This window comes from Podarcis muralis, chromosome 18, assembly GCF_964188315.1.
Source record: "Podarcis muralis chromosome 18, rPodMur119.hap1.1, whole genome shotgun sequence".
NCBI classification, from domain to species: domain Eukaryota; kingdom Metazoa; phylum Chordata; class Lepidosauria; order Squamata; family Lacertidae; genus Podarcis; species Podarcis muralis.
This window is the reverse complement of record NC_135672.1, coordinates 8,413,998-8,427,612: the sequence shown is the minus strand read 5'-3', so window position 1 is coordinate 8,427,612 and position 13,615 is coordinate 8,413,998. Positions and strand designations below refer to the sequence as shown.

Sequence of the window (13,615 nt, the reverse complement as noted above, 5' to 3'; positions counted from 1 at the left end):
TATTATATTATTAATGTTGCAATACATATAATATATTAATGTTATATTATTAATGTTGCAATACATATATTAATTTATTAATGTTATATTATTAATGTTGCAATACATATATGAAATCTTTGCAAATTGATTCATATATTTGTAAATTCACATCTTCACATTTCATTACGTGCCAGCATTTATCCATTTCTTATTTCTAGCCCTCCACCCGTGCATGACTTCCTTCTTGTCATTTTGTAACTTTATGATTGAGATTGTAATTTTGTATCTTACTGATTAAACATTCAATCTTGTATATCTGCTTAGCTTAGCTTAATTTTGCGAAATCAGTCTATACATATCCATAAATTCTTGTTGGAGCATCTTTTGGTCACGTATGCTTCTACACATTTCCATTCCTGTTTGAGATTTTGATTAGATTGCATTCTAATTGTTGCCGTCATTTTTGCTAATTCAATCATTTAAAATATATATATATATATATTGCCAATCTTTCAATGTTGGTACTTCTGTATGTATTGTTTTACATGGGAGTAAACCCTGCAGTGGGGCTTACTCCTGAGTAAATGTTTTTATATATATAAAAAAAGAATTTCTATGTTCCATTGAGGGGTTAATTTGTGTAAAAAATAGTTTTTTTAAAAAAATAATAATAAATTTAATTACAAAGTAAATACATCAATACCAAACCATACATAAAGAATAATATAAAGGGGAGGGGGGATAAAGAAGAAAAAGAAGGAAAATTGCAAAGAAAAGTAGGCAGTAAAAGAATAAAGAAAAGTATAATATTTCAATACAATAAACACTATTTTACAAAATACGGTAATAGCAATATTAGACTTCCATCACTCTCACAACACTCCCTTTCACATTTCACATTTTATCTGTATTTCAGTATTATTTTCATCTTAATATATAGATATGTATATATAGCTATGTTTCCCCTTTTCCATTCATTTAGGTCATTCTAGACGCAGACAATTTTTTACATTAGAACCTTGTCTTTTTAAATGGAACGGAAGTGCTTAGGTTTAATGCTGTTTTTTTTCAAACAAACAAAACGTATTTGGTGTGATTTCGGCACGCATTTCGTTCTGATTTCGGCAGGAAAGTCCGAGTTTGTCTTATACACAGAACGTTGCAATTAATTATTTCTTCATTTTGGGCTCAAAAATAGGGGTTCGATTTATGCATGGGGGCATCTTTATATATATATATATATATATATATATATATATATATATATATATAAATTTTTATTAGGGTTTTTACACCATTACAAAATGAAAAAGAAAAAATACAAAATACAAAATAAAAATAGTTAAAAACAATCAATCTTTTCATCGTTTATCTTTCATTTACTTGTTTCTCGGACCTCCTTTTTTGTATTCCAATTCAATTTATTAGTTCAGCAGTTTCTTTCCCTCTTTATTTTACCTTGATCTTTAATCTTAAATTATTTTGATATTAAATTTTTACTTATAGAAGATCATTTTTTTCATATTCTTTTATACCATTACAGCTAGAAACCACTTCGTTTCAATCCAACATCATTCTAACATTCATTAGTTTTGCAATATTTCTGTAGATAGTCCTTAAACTTCTTCCAGTCTTCTTCCATCGACTCTTCTCCCTGGGCATCTTATACACGGAAAAATACGATATATGCACATCTGCATTGTGCATTTAAAGTGCACATAGAAAACTGGGGTCTATGCTCAAAGGCTTCCTATGCGCGTTGAATTTGCAACCTTGCTCTGTTAACCATTCTCACATTGTCTCACCCCAATTCTGCTTCATGTTTTCTTAATCTAGGGTGACCAATGGTGGCAAAACCACTTTGACCAAAAGACTTACCCAAGCGCTCCCAAACTGTTGCGTTGTCCATCAAGATGACTTCTTCAAGGTAAGCATCACACACCCCTTTTAGTTTAATGTTGATTTTTTCAAACGAACAAAGACGTATTTGATGTGATTTAATGCATAGTGCAACAACTAAAACTGGTAAGCATTGCTCTGTCGTTACAAAAAAAACCCAACTTGTCCGGGGAGGGCATTAAAAACTTAAAAGCATAGATGCTCATTATTTTTGGTCCGGGCCACAACTTTAGGGCTTGTATATACTGTATTTTCCCATGTATTATTTCCCCCCAAAGTTCAAAATTGGGGGTCGTCTTATACACGGAATGTTGCAAATAATTATTTCTTAATTTGGGGCTCAAAAAAGTACACGGAAAAATACGATATATGCACACCCACACCGTGCATTTAAAGTGCATGGCTCCCCCCCCCCCCAAAATAAAACTGGGAACTAGCTGGGAGGATAACTGGGAGAAGGAAACTACAGTTCCCACAATTCCTTGCAGGGGAACCATCCCCTTAGCTGCATGGTATGGAGGTGAATGCCTGCAGCGCAGTTCCTAACTGTGTCTACTCGGAAGCAAGTGCTGCTGAGCTTCCTCCTCAAATAGGTTAGGATCATAGCCATTTGTACTGTTTTTACTCCAGGTTAGATAACCTGGGATAGCGACCGCACCCTTGTTTTTGGGACAACTGCTGACGCAGGTTAAAACCCCCCACTTCTCCCATACCCATTGAAACTACAGTCGCACCTTGGAAGTTGAGCAGAATCCGTTCCGGAAGTCCGTTCGACTTCTGAAATATTCGGAAACCGAACCGCGGCTTCTGATTGGCTGCAGGAAGCTCCTTGCAGCCAATCGGAAGCCCCGTCGGTTCGGGTTCCGAAAGAACGTTTGCAAACCGGAACAATCACTTCCTGGTTTGCGGCGTTCGGGAACCAAAACGTCCGAGTCCCAGGGCGTTCGGGATCCAAGCTACGACTGTATTCCATTCATTTGAATCTTTCTATTGTGAATATAATGTAGTGGTTCAAATGCGTTACCTGGCAATGGGTTGGTCCGTGGGATATGCTACCAACAGTGGTTTTCCAATTTTCTAACTGTCAAGGACGGTTGCATGCATGCCATACATTGAAAGCACATAAGGTGTGTCCTCCCCACTCCAAATACCGTATTTTTCGCTCTATAAGATGCACCAGACCACAAGACGCACCTAGTTTTTGGAGGAGGAAAACAAGAAAAAAATATATTCTGAATCTCAGAAGCCAGAACAGCAAGAAGCATCACTGCGCAGCAAAAGCAGCAACCCCTCTTGCTGTTCTGGCTTCTGGGATAGCTGCGCAGCCTGCATTCGCTCCATAAGACGCACACACATTTCCCCTTACTTTTTAGGAGGGGAAAAGTGAGCCTTATAGAGCAAAAAATACGGTAATCCTGGTCACTGAAGATTGTTGAGAGTGCTGGGAACTGAAAGGTAGAAATGTAGATCTGCAAGGAGTAAACTGCAATACCCGCGATTCTTGTATAGCGTGAAGTTGTCTTTCTAGAAACTCCTCGTGTTGCGAAGTTGTGTTCTTGGCATGGATTCGCACTCGGGTCACGTGGGGCCAAACGGGCAGATTGGGCCTCACTGCCACCCTGTGTGAATTGGGGTGGGGTGTGAACCGTAGAATGCACCCAGATATTCCATATGATTGATAGCGATGAGCCAGGGCTGGATAGGGACGGGTTCAGGGAAAATACCAGCCACAGAATCGCAGAATTTTAGGGTCACCTACAAGGGTCACCATCTTGTCCAATTATATATATATATATATATATATATATATATATATATATATATATAATTTTCAATGCAAAATTATAACAAAAATTACAAACATTGAATCCAAAATAATACTATACACACAAAAAAGAAAAACAGAACACAAAAAAGAAAAGAAAAAGCGCACATCTACAAATAAAACCATATCTTCATATCTAATCTAGTCATTACGTACCATATTTTTTGCTCTATAAGACTCACTTTTTCCCTCCTAAAAAGTAAGGGGAAATGTGTGTGCGTCTTATGGAGCGAATGCAGGCTGCGCAGCTATCCCAGAAGCCAGAACAGCAAGAGGGATTGCTGCTTTCGCTGCGCAGCGATCCCTCTTGCTGTTCTGGCTTCTGAGATTCAGAATATTTTTTTCCTTGTTTTCCTCCTCCAAAAACTAGGTGCGTCTTGTGGTCTGGCGCGTCTTATAGAGCGAAAAATACGGTACATATATTACATACATATTGACTTCCTTCCTTTGTTCTAAGACCTCGAAATTTTTACTCTTACTAAATTGTTGTGTCTAATGTAGATTACTTCTATCTTTATACTTTTTTACACCATTGTTCTTTTTCTTTAACCCTATAAAGCATCATTCATTACTTACAGATATATGCTTACTCCAGAACAGTGTTTTTTCATATACTCTTTAGCACATCCCCATTCTTTTAATAATTTGTGGTCCTATTGTCCCCTTATGAATGCTGTGAGTCTTGCCAGATTTATATATTCACAAAATTTAATGTGTCATTCTTTCATTGATGGAATTTTTCTCCCTTTCCAATTTTTTGCTATAAGCATCCTGGCGACTGTCGTTGCATAAAGGAATACTTTCCTCTGATTGTCAGGAATATCGTTTGTGATTATGCCTAAAAGGAACGCCTCTGGTTTTTCATCTGCTAGCTATATAAACCGAGTACCCTCCGGGTATCTACACATGTCTACGGACAAACAGGCATATGCTTTGATTTAAAAAACAGCAGAACTGATTTTCTATTGCAGCTGATCTCTTGTATATTGTGCAAGATTTCATCTTGCGTCACAAAATATTTGATTCTGAAGAGCAGGCCAGCACTGGAACTTTAAGCGACCCCAGAGGACAGTTCTCCCCTCCGTAGAAAATTAGTTTAACACCCCACCCCAAATTAGGCATTGTAGCTAATTAAAAGAAATATGCTTTTTTGGGGGTCCCCTTTCCACCACCAGAGGAATGCACTTTATGCCCTCTGTAGCCTTATTTTTTTCCCTTTTGGGAAAGCCATAACTCATTAGTAGAGCAAAAGGTCCCAGATTTGATTTGTGGCATATCCCTGCCTGAAATCCTGGAGACTGCACTGAGCTAGGAACACGGATATATGTTCCTGTGTAAGGTGACTCTAAGCAAGTCACATTAAGCCCAAATCATTTGTGTGCTGTCCTTTCCGTTAACCAAAACTATTATTGCTCCTTAGAAATGCCCTTCCAGCATTCCTTTAATTTTGTAAAACTTGAATTGCAGTTACACACACACACACACACACACACTACTCCACTGTTAAAAAATATAATTTTCACCTGTGTAATTCTTTGGGGGTGTTGTTTTATTTCAAAAATGTAGCTTAAACTAGCAAAATTAATTTGCTACAGAGTTCAGAAAGTCTCCCCCCGTCTTTGGCACCACATTTCAGGGAAGTTTTTAATATTTTTAATATTTAACGCTGTATTGTTTTTAACACTTGATTGGGAGCCGCCCAGAGTGGCTGGGGAAACTCAGCCAGATGGGCGGGGTATAAATAATAAATTCTTCTTCTTCTTCTTCTTCTTCTTCTTCTTCTTCTTCTTCTTCTTCTTCTTCTTCTTCTTCTTCTTCTTCTTTCCTCTCTACACCGCATGCACCACATGGTATTTATTCCCAAGTTTTCCCCCAGAATGCCAGTTCAGATATGCGAGAACGAGTCGTTTCATATCTGTGCCGGGTCTGGAGATCACATGTGTGTACCTTACCTGGTGCATATAGGACACTGACACATGCTTGTGTGCACAAGTCAGTGCACATGTCTGTGTGGCCGAGTCCCGCCAGCGGCGGCTGGTGCAACACGGCAGGAGTGGGGAACATTTGACCTCCTTAGATGTTCTTAGGCAGGCATCCCCAACCTGCGGCCCTCCAGATGTTTTGGCCTACAGCTCCCATGATCCCTAGCTGACAGGACCAGTGGTCAGGGATGATGGGAATTGTAGTCCTAAACATCTGGAGGGCCGAAGGTTGGAGATGCCTGTTCTTAGGCTACAACCCCCACCAGCCTTGACTCTTGGCCATGCTGTCCGCGGTTGGTTGGAGATGCTAAACATCTGGAGGGTCCGAAGTTCTCCACCCCTGAATCAGCGCAAAATGGGGCACTGCCCCTCCAGCCATAATCAGCCTTTATCTATCGGCTTTCTTACTTACCTGCTATTCAGCGGGTGACCCCAGGTGTCCTCATGTAGGCGAGGCAAACGGGGGGGTGGGAAATAGCAAAAAATGGAGAGCAGCTAGCTTGGGACTAGGGTGGATCGGCGGGGCTGGGGGTTGTGTTGGTATTGTCGTTTGTTCTGCAGCACAGCTGTTTTTGCTAAGTCAGCACCTTTGCCTCCGTTGTGTATGTGTGTGTATTTTGCAGTAGTGTCCAGGTTGTGATCGGATCGTAGATAAAACTGATCACCCTGCGTTTGCAGCAATGTTTTATTGGTCACTATATTTCAGCCACAAGATCAAATACAAGTCGGGGAAGACGGATTTAAACAATGGGATGGTAAGAGCGGTGTTCGCTGTAGGATGCAGTAATGTATATTTTCCTAAGTATATATTTTATTTTTATCACTATAATATTATTAAATAAAGACTTAACAGTAAAATCTGCACCATTCTATAAATACACGTTTAATTTACACACTTTCACACTCTTCAGTTTTTCGTCTTTATTTCCTTACTGACTTTTCTGCGTGTCTGTGTGCATATATATATATTTCCCACCTAGTATTGGCTTCCTTGGATATGGATGCGATGGTGAGCACTGTTCATGCGTGGATTGAGAATCCCATGAAGTTTGCCCGATCCCATGGAGTGAGTGTTTCCTGTCAATCAAAGCAGCCCAGTTCTGATGATACCCATATACTGATTGTTGAAGGTTTCCTTCTTTACAACTACAGGTAAAATATATTTGCGGTTTTTTTGGTAGTAAAAAAAAAGGTAAAGGTAAAGGACCCCTGGGACGCGGGTGGCGCTGTGGGTAAAAGCCTCAGCGCCTAGGGCTTGCCGATCGAAAGGTCGGCGGTTCGAATCCCCGCGGCGGGGTGCGCTCCCGTTGTTCGGTCCCAGCGCCTGCCAACCTAGCAGTTCGAAAGCACGTCAAAGTGCAAGTAGATAAATAGGGACCGCTTAGTAGCGGGAAGGTAAACGGCGTTTCCGTGTGTGGCTCTGGCTCGCCAGAGCAGCGGTGTCACACTGGCCACGTGACCCGGAAGTGTCTCCGGACAGCGCTGGCCCCCGGCCTCTTGAGTGAGATGGGCGCACAACCCTAGAGTCTGTCAAGACTGGCCCGTACGGGCAGGGGTACCCTTACCTTTTTTAAAGGACCCCTGACAGTTAAGTCCAGTCGCAAACAACTCTGAGGTTGCGGCGCTCATCTCAATTTACTGGCCGAGGGAGCCAGCGTTTGTCCGCAGACAGATTTTCCGGGTCATGTGGCCAGCAGGACTAAGCCGCTTCTGGCGAAACCAAAGCAGCGCACGGAAATGCTGTTTACCTTCCCGCTGGAGCGGTACCTATTTATCTACTTGCACTTTGACGTGCTTTCGAACTGCTAGGTTGGCAGGAGCAGGGACCGAGCAACGAGAGCTCACCCCGTCACAGGGATTCGAACCGCCGGCCTTCTGATCGGCAAGTCCTAGGCTCTGTGGTTTAGACCACAGCGCCACCCGCGTCCACTTTAAAGTATGCATTTGGTTGCGCCTGTCCTATTGACCCAGTTTGGTGCTGGGCTTTGAATAAGAGCTTCATCTGCAAACATATCAGCTCCTCTCTGTATAACACTTGATTGTCTCTGCCAGTCAATAATAATAATAATAATAATAATAATAATAATAATAATAATTTATTATTTATACCCTGCCCATCTGGCTGGGTTTCCCCAGCCACTCTGGGTCCCTGTTGCGAGAGACCCTAGAAATCGTTGGTGGTGATTATAATGATTTTATTGTTTATTAAATTTCAACACCACCATCCGAAAGATCGCAGGGTGGTTTACAATATGAAAACGCAAAAATACACAACATAATAACAAACGAAAACAACAACCCCTGCCCCACCCACAGTGTTATTATTCACCACAAACAACAGTATGACTTTGTGCATCCATGTGGTTTAGGAAAGATCCTTTCTCAAGTAATTTCGAACCTTACTTTTTCTCACCTGCAGACCACTGATTGACTTGTTTGACAAACGCTATTATCTAGCAGTCCCATACAGTGAATGCAAGTGGAGGAGGAGGTAAGAATGGCTCTTTGACTTTAATATTGTGACGCTGAAATTTCATGTCGTAGTCACCGCATTACTATGACATAATTGCAAGTTGCAGAACTGGAAAACTTCTGAGGTCCACGTCAGGCTAAAAGATTCCTGCATTGCAGAGGATTGGACGAGATAACCCTCTCATGGTCCTTTCCATCTCTGATTCTGTGATTCAAAAGTCACACTTCTCTGAATTTTGCAGTTCAGTTCTCCAGATTTTTGTACCGTATACAAAAATGCACGTGCTAGGGCAAATAATACGCAAAAACCCCACATTACATTAAGGGAAAGCGTCTTGCAAAATTGTATAGGTAAAGGTAAAGGGACCCCTGACCATTAGGTCCAGTCGTGGCCGACTCTGGGGTTGCGGCGCTCATCTCGCTTTATTGGCCGAGGGAGCCGGCGTACAGCTTCCGGGTCATGTGGCCAGCATGACTAAGCCGCTTCTGGCGAACCGGAGCAGCGCACGGAAACGCCGTTTACCTTCCCGCCAGAGTGGTACCTATTTATCTACTTGCACTTGACGTGCTTTCGAACTGCTAGGTTGGCAGGAGCAGGGACTGAGCAATGGGAGCTCACCCAGTCGCGGGGATTCGAACCGCCAACCTTCTGATTGGCAAGCCCCAGGCTCTGTGGTTTAACATAGACATAACTGCATACAAAAATATGTAGATTAGAAGAAATCAACACTAAAATGCTGGTGAATTTTCACGAGGGCTTAAAAAAAATAATCCAAACTCTTGTGATAAGGAGAACTGAAGACTGGGGGTGGGGGGATGAGAAATTGAGAGAAACCATCTAACCCTAGTAGTTGCTGATGGCACAGAAGTGCTTACCGACACTGCTGTACAAACCTAATGTGGGAATTCACTTTTTTTTTAGTCCATTAGTCATGTCCAACTCTTCGAGGCTCCATCTGTGGGCCGGTCCATCGTCCCTCAGACCATGTGGGGGGCCGGACTATTTTTTTTGGGGGGGTGAACGAATTCCTACGCCCCACAAATAACCCAGAGATGTATTTTAAATAAAAGGATACATTCTACTCATGTAAAAACACGCTGATTCCCAGACCGTCCGTGGGCCGGGTTGAGAAGGCGATTGGGCCGCATCCGGCCCCCGGGCCTTAGGTTGCCTACCCCTGGTATAGATTAACAAATTCCTTTTCTGTTTGCAGTACACGTAAATACACAGTACCGGACCCCCCTGGTCTCTTCGATGGCCACGTATGGCCCATGTATCTTAAGCACAGGAAGGAAATGGAGGCTAACGAAGTGGATGTCGGTAAGAGACAACTTGCAATAGCTTGACTCTGACTTAGAAAGAACTCTCGGAGTGTCGTGCAAATGTTTGAATGTGATAATTTTTTTTTAATGTGATGTGCTTAGAGCAGAGCTTTCCAAACATCTCAAGTTGGTGGCACCATTTTTAAGACATGCATTGTTTTGCGACAAAGTACCGTATTTTTTGCTCTATAAGACTCACTTTCCCCCCCCTAAAAAGTAAGGGGAAATGTGTGTGCGTCTTATGGAGCGAATGCAGGCTGCGCAGCTATCACAGAAGCCAGAACAGCAAGAGGGATTGCTGCTTTCATTGCGCAGAGATCCCTCTTGCTGTTCTGGCTTCTGAGATTCAGAATATTTTTTCCCTTGTTTTCCTCCTCCAAAAACTAGGTGCGTCTTGTGGTCTGGTGCGTCTTATAGAGCGAAAAATGCGGTAATTCAGTTTTACTAGCAAACCAGAGGTCAAACTAACCCCTTTCCAGCCCTGAGAGGAGCACAGGGGGCGTTCGCGTGACATACCTACACGCTGCGGCCGACGCACTAAATATGCTGTGGTACACAGTTTGGAAAGCCCCGGGTGAGGAATCTTTGGCCTTCCCATTGTTCCTAAACATCCCGTCAACCCCAGAAATGGCCAACGGTCAAGTCTTAATGGGAGTTGTAGTCCAACATGGGGCTTATCCACACCTCCACTTTCCCCTGGGAAAACCCATGCTTTAGTGCTGAATCGGAACAAAAGGCAGCCGGTTTTCCCATGGATTGCTTTTTGTTCCGATTTAGCACGGAAGAGAGTGTTTTTTTTGGGGGGGGGAGTGGCTGGGCCAAAGCAAACCGCTCAGATCTATGCCTAGAAAATACAGGGTAAGTGAAGAACTGCCTGGAGCCATGTTTTTTAGGCACGGGATGAGCAAAAGTGTGTACAGCCCATCCAGAGGGCTGGAGGTTTCCTAATCCTGAGCTAGGTGATAAAATTGTTTCTTTTAGTTTTGCTCAATCATCTCTTCAGTTTATATCCTGCCCTTCTTCCCAAAGGCATTTTGAACGCACCAGTAATATTGTTAAAAATAGTTAAACAATCAAATTCTCTCAGCCAATAATTTCAGGGTTGCTTATTTTGTATGCTTGCCATTATTATAATAATAATAATAATAAATAATAATTTATTATTTATACCCCGCCCATCTGGCTGGGTTTCCCCAGCCACTCTGGGCGGCTTCCAACAGAACACTAAAATACAATAACCTATTAAACATTAAAAGCTTCCCTAAACAGGGCTGCCTTCAGATGTCATCTAAAAGTTTGGTAGTTATTTTTCTCTTTGACATCTGGTGAGAGGGCGTTCCACAGGGCGGGTGCCACTACCGAGAAGGCCCTCTGCCTGGTTCCCTGTAACTTGGCTTCTCGTAGCGAGGGAACCACCAGAAGGCCCTCGGCCTTAATTAATTTATTTTTAAAGTTTGATTATAGATAATAAAATCACCTCTGTCTCCTTTGTCACCTTGTGAGGGTGTTAGCCCTAAGAACCAACCACATAATACTTTGAATAAGTAAATATCATTTCCCACAATACTGCACCGTTGAGCTGCCCTTTTATAAGCACTTGTGCCGGCTCCAGATCTGCGGGGATCCTTCTCCCTCATTGAGTCTACCTCCTCACTCAAATTACCGCCTGCTTGCTGCCAAAAGTCCACTGAGCCAGCAGGGCAGTGCTGTGTTCAGCTCCTCTTTATTTTGGCCAGAACAAGAGTCTGGTGAATAAGCAAGTAAGCCTCACTGGATTCAATGGATCATACTCACTTGCTTGGCAAGATTGCAGCGTTATACATTTTGCGAGCCTGACTCTAGTGGGCTAGATCTCTTAAGGTAAAGGGACCCCTGACCATTAGGTCCAGTCGTGGCCAACTCTGGGGTTGCGGCGCTCATCTCGCTTTGTTGGCCGAGGGAGCCGGTGTACAGCTTCCGGGTATGTGGCCAGCATGACTAAGCTGCTTCTGGCGAACCAGAGCAGCGCACGGAAACGCCGTTTACCTTCCCACTGGAGTGGTACCTATTTATCTACTTGCACTTTGACGTGCTTTTGAACTGCTAGGTTGGCAGGAGCAGGGACCGAGCAACGGGAGCTCACCCGGTCACGGGGATTCGAACCGCCGACCTTCTGATCAGCAAGTCCTCGGCTCTGTGGTTTAACCCACAGCGCCACCCGCGTCCATGCAAAACTGTCATGTTGATTTATTTACTGGCATCCCCGCATGTGAAATTCACAACTGCCTGTTCTTCTTTTCAGTTTATCTGGATGGGCTGAAGTCCAGAGACGATCTTTACATGGAAGTCTTTAAAGAAATACAGAACAAGCTTTTGAATCACTCATAGGTGAATATACTCCTGGATGAAAGGGGAGGAGGTTATTTTCTAACTTGCCCTTTGTATCTTCCTCATAATGCTTTGGGTATTAATTGCCTTATGTTTGCTTTTCAGGATCTGTGGGAAGTTAAAAGATCTATGTACAAATCTGATGTAAATACTATTTTGGATATTTACTGAAACATGTTAAGTGAACATGCCTTCCTTGGCACTGCCCATTGGAAAATAACTTTATGTATATAATTGAAAAAATAAGGTAGTTTATTTACAACTCAACCACGGGCAGTTGTTGTTTTTTATTTACTTATTTTATATTCCGTTGGCTTAAACGTGTGTGTTTTAAAAACGCATTTTTATAATGGAAGTCTGTAAAATACCACTGGTTTTACGTACGTAGCTTTGTGTCAGTAATAAGCTTCTGTTTAACTGCTTGTGCAAGAACACACGGCATACTCAATAAAGAAACATTTGGACATTTGGTCTCTCGTTTTGCTTTACTGAATGTCGTCAGGAGTCCTTTCCTTTGGCTTCAGAACACAACAGTTAATGCAACCCCCCCACTCCGAGCCAAGGAGATAAGCAACTATACAACCTTTAGAAGACATTTGTAGGCAGCTTTGTATAGTTAAGGGACGTGGGTGGCGCTGTGGGTTAAACCACAGAGCCTAGGACTTGCCGATCAGAAGGTCGGCGGTTCAAATCCCCGTGACGGGGTGAGCTCCCGTCTCTCGGTCCCTGCTCCTGCCAACCTAGCAGTTTGAAAGCACATCAAGTGCAAGTAGATAAATAGGTACCGCTCCGGCAGGAAGGTAAACGGCGTTTCTGGTTCGCCAGAAGCGGCTTAGTCATGCTGGCCACATGACCCGGAAGCTGGACGCCGGCTCCCTCAGCCAATAAAGTGAGACGAGCGCCGCAACCCCAGAGTCGGCCACGACTGGACCTAATGGTCAGGGGTCCCTTTACCTTTTGTATAGTTTTATTATGTTTTTATATATGTTGGAAGCTGCCGAGAGTGGTTGGGGAGGGTATAAATAAAAAAAATATATTATTATAGAGTAGGACGTTCCTATTTTCAGAAATATTGGAGTGTATGCTCTCCTGATTGATGGTACACACTGGTGCTGGGGGGTTTCCCCTCCTTGGTGGAATGAGTAGCAAATAGCAAGACAATCGCGTGTTCTTAAGGCGGTAGCACGGGGGGCTGAGTCACGGCCCTCAGCAGGGAATGAGCGCCAGGGAATCTGATACACCTCCCCCGTCCCCGGTGGTTCTGATTGACCTTTCATATAATCACACATTTGGAAGCGGGCTTGGAAATGTCACAGAAAATCTCAGCCATGTGCTAAAGGGAAGTTGTCAGCTGCCAGGGGGGGTCAGAAGAACTTGAGAGCAGATGTCCGGAGGGGGGGGACTCAGCAGGATGAGCAGGTGAGGTGTCCCGTCTGTCCCCCCACTCAAGGAAGAAAACCCCCAACGCAGCAGGACCGGCTTGCCCACATTCTGAAATAAAACAAGCGATAAGAATTGCCATCTTATGTTAACGTGTCCAGAGGAGGGCAACCAAAATGGTCAAAGGCCTGGAAACGATGCCTTATGAGGAACGGCTAAGGGAGCTGGGCATGTTTAGCCTGGAGAAGAGGAGGTTAAGGGGTGATATGATAGCCATGTTCAAATATATAAAAGGAGGTCATATAGAGGAGGGAGAAAGGTTGTTTTCTGCTGCTCCAGAGAAGCGGACACGGAGCAATGGATCCAAACTACAAGAAAGGAGATT

General features: G+C 43.1%; 1 protein-coding gene across 3 annotated transcripts in view; it reads left to right on the top strand.

Annotated features, from left to right (window-relative positions):
• LOC114588392 (nicotinamide riboside kinase 2) overlaps positions 1-12,316 on the top strand; it is a 58,152-nt gene extending 45,836 nt beyond the window's left edge. For 2 of the 3 annotated variants that reach the window (XM_077922074.1, XM_028713658.2), the window contains 7 exons: positions 1,819-1,909; positions 6,395-6,443; positions 6,669-6,840; positions 8,108-8,179; positions 9,375-9,481; positions 11,765-11,850; positions 11,956-12,316. In XM_077922074.1, coding sequence (XP_077778200.1) covers positions 1,819-1,909; positions 6,395-6,443; positions 6,669-6,840; positions 8,108-8,179; positions 9,375-9,481; positions 11,765-11,850 — 577 coding nt within the window. In that variant the 3' untranslated portion in view covers positions 11,956-12,316. Of the gene's footprint in view, positions 1-1,818; positions 1,910-6,394; positions 6,444-6,668; positions 6,841-8,107; positions 8,180-9,374; positions 9,482-11,764 lie in introns of all 3 variants that reach the window. The other variant, XM_077922075.1, reaches the window with a different exon arrangement.
• The last annotated feature ends 1,299 nt before the right edge of the window (positions 12,317-13,615 follow it).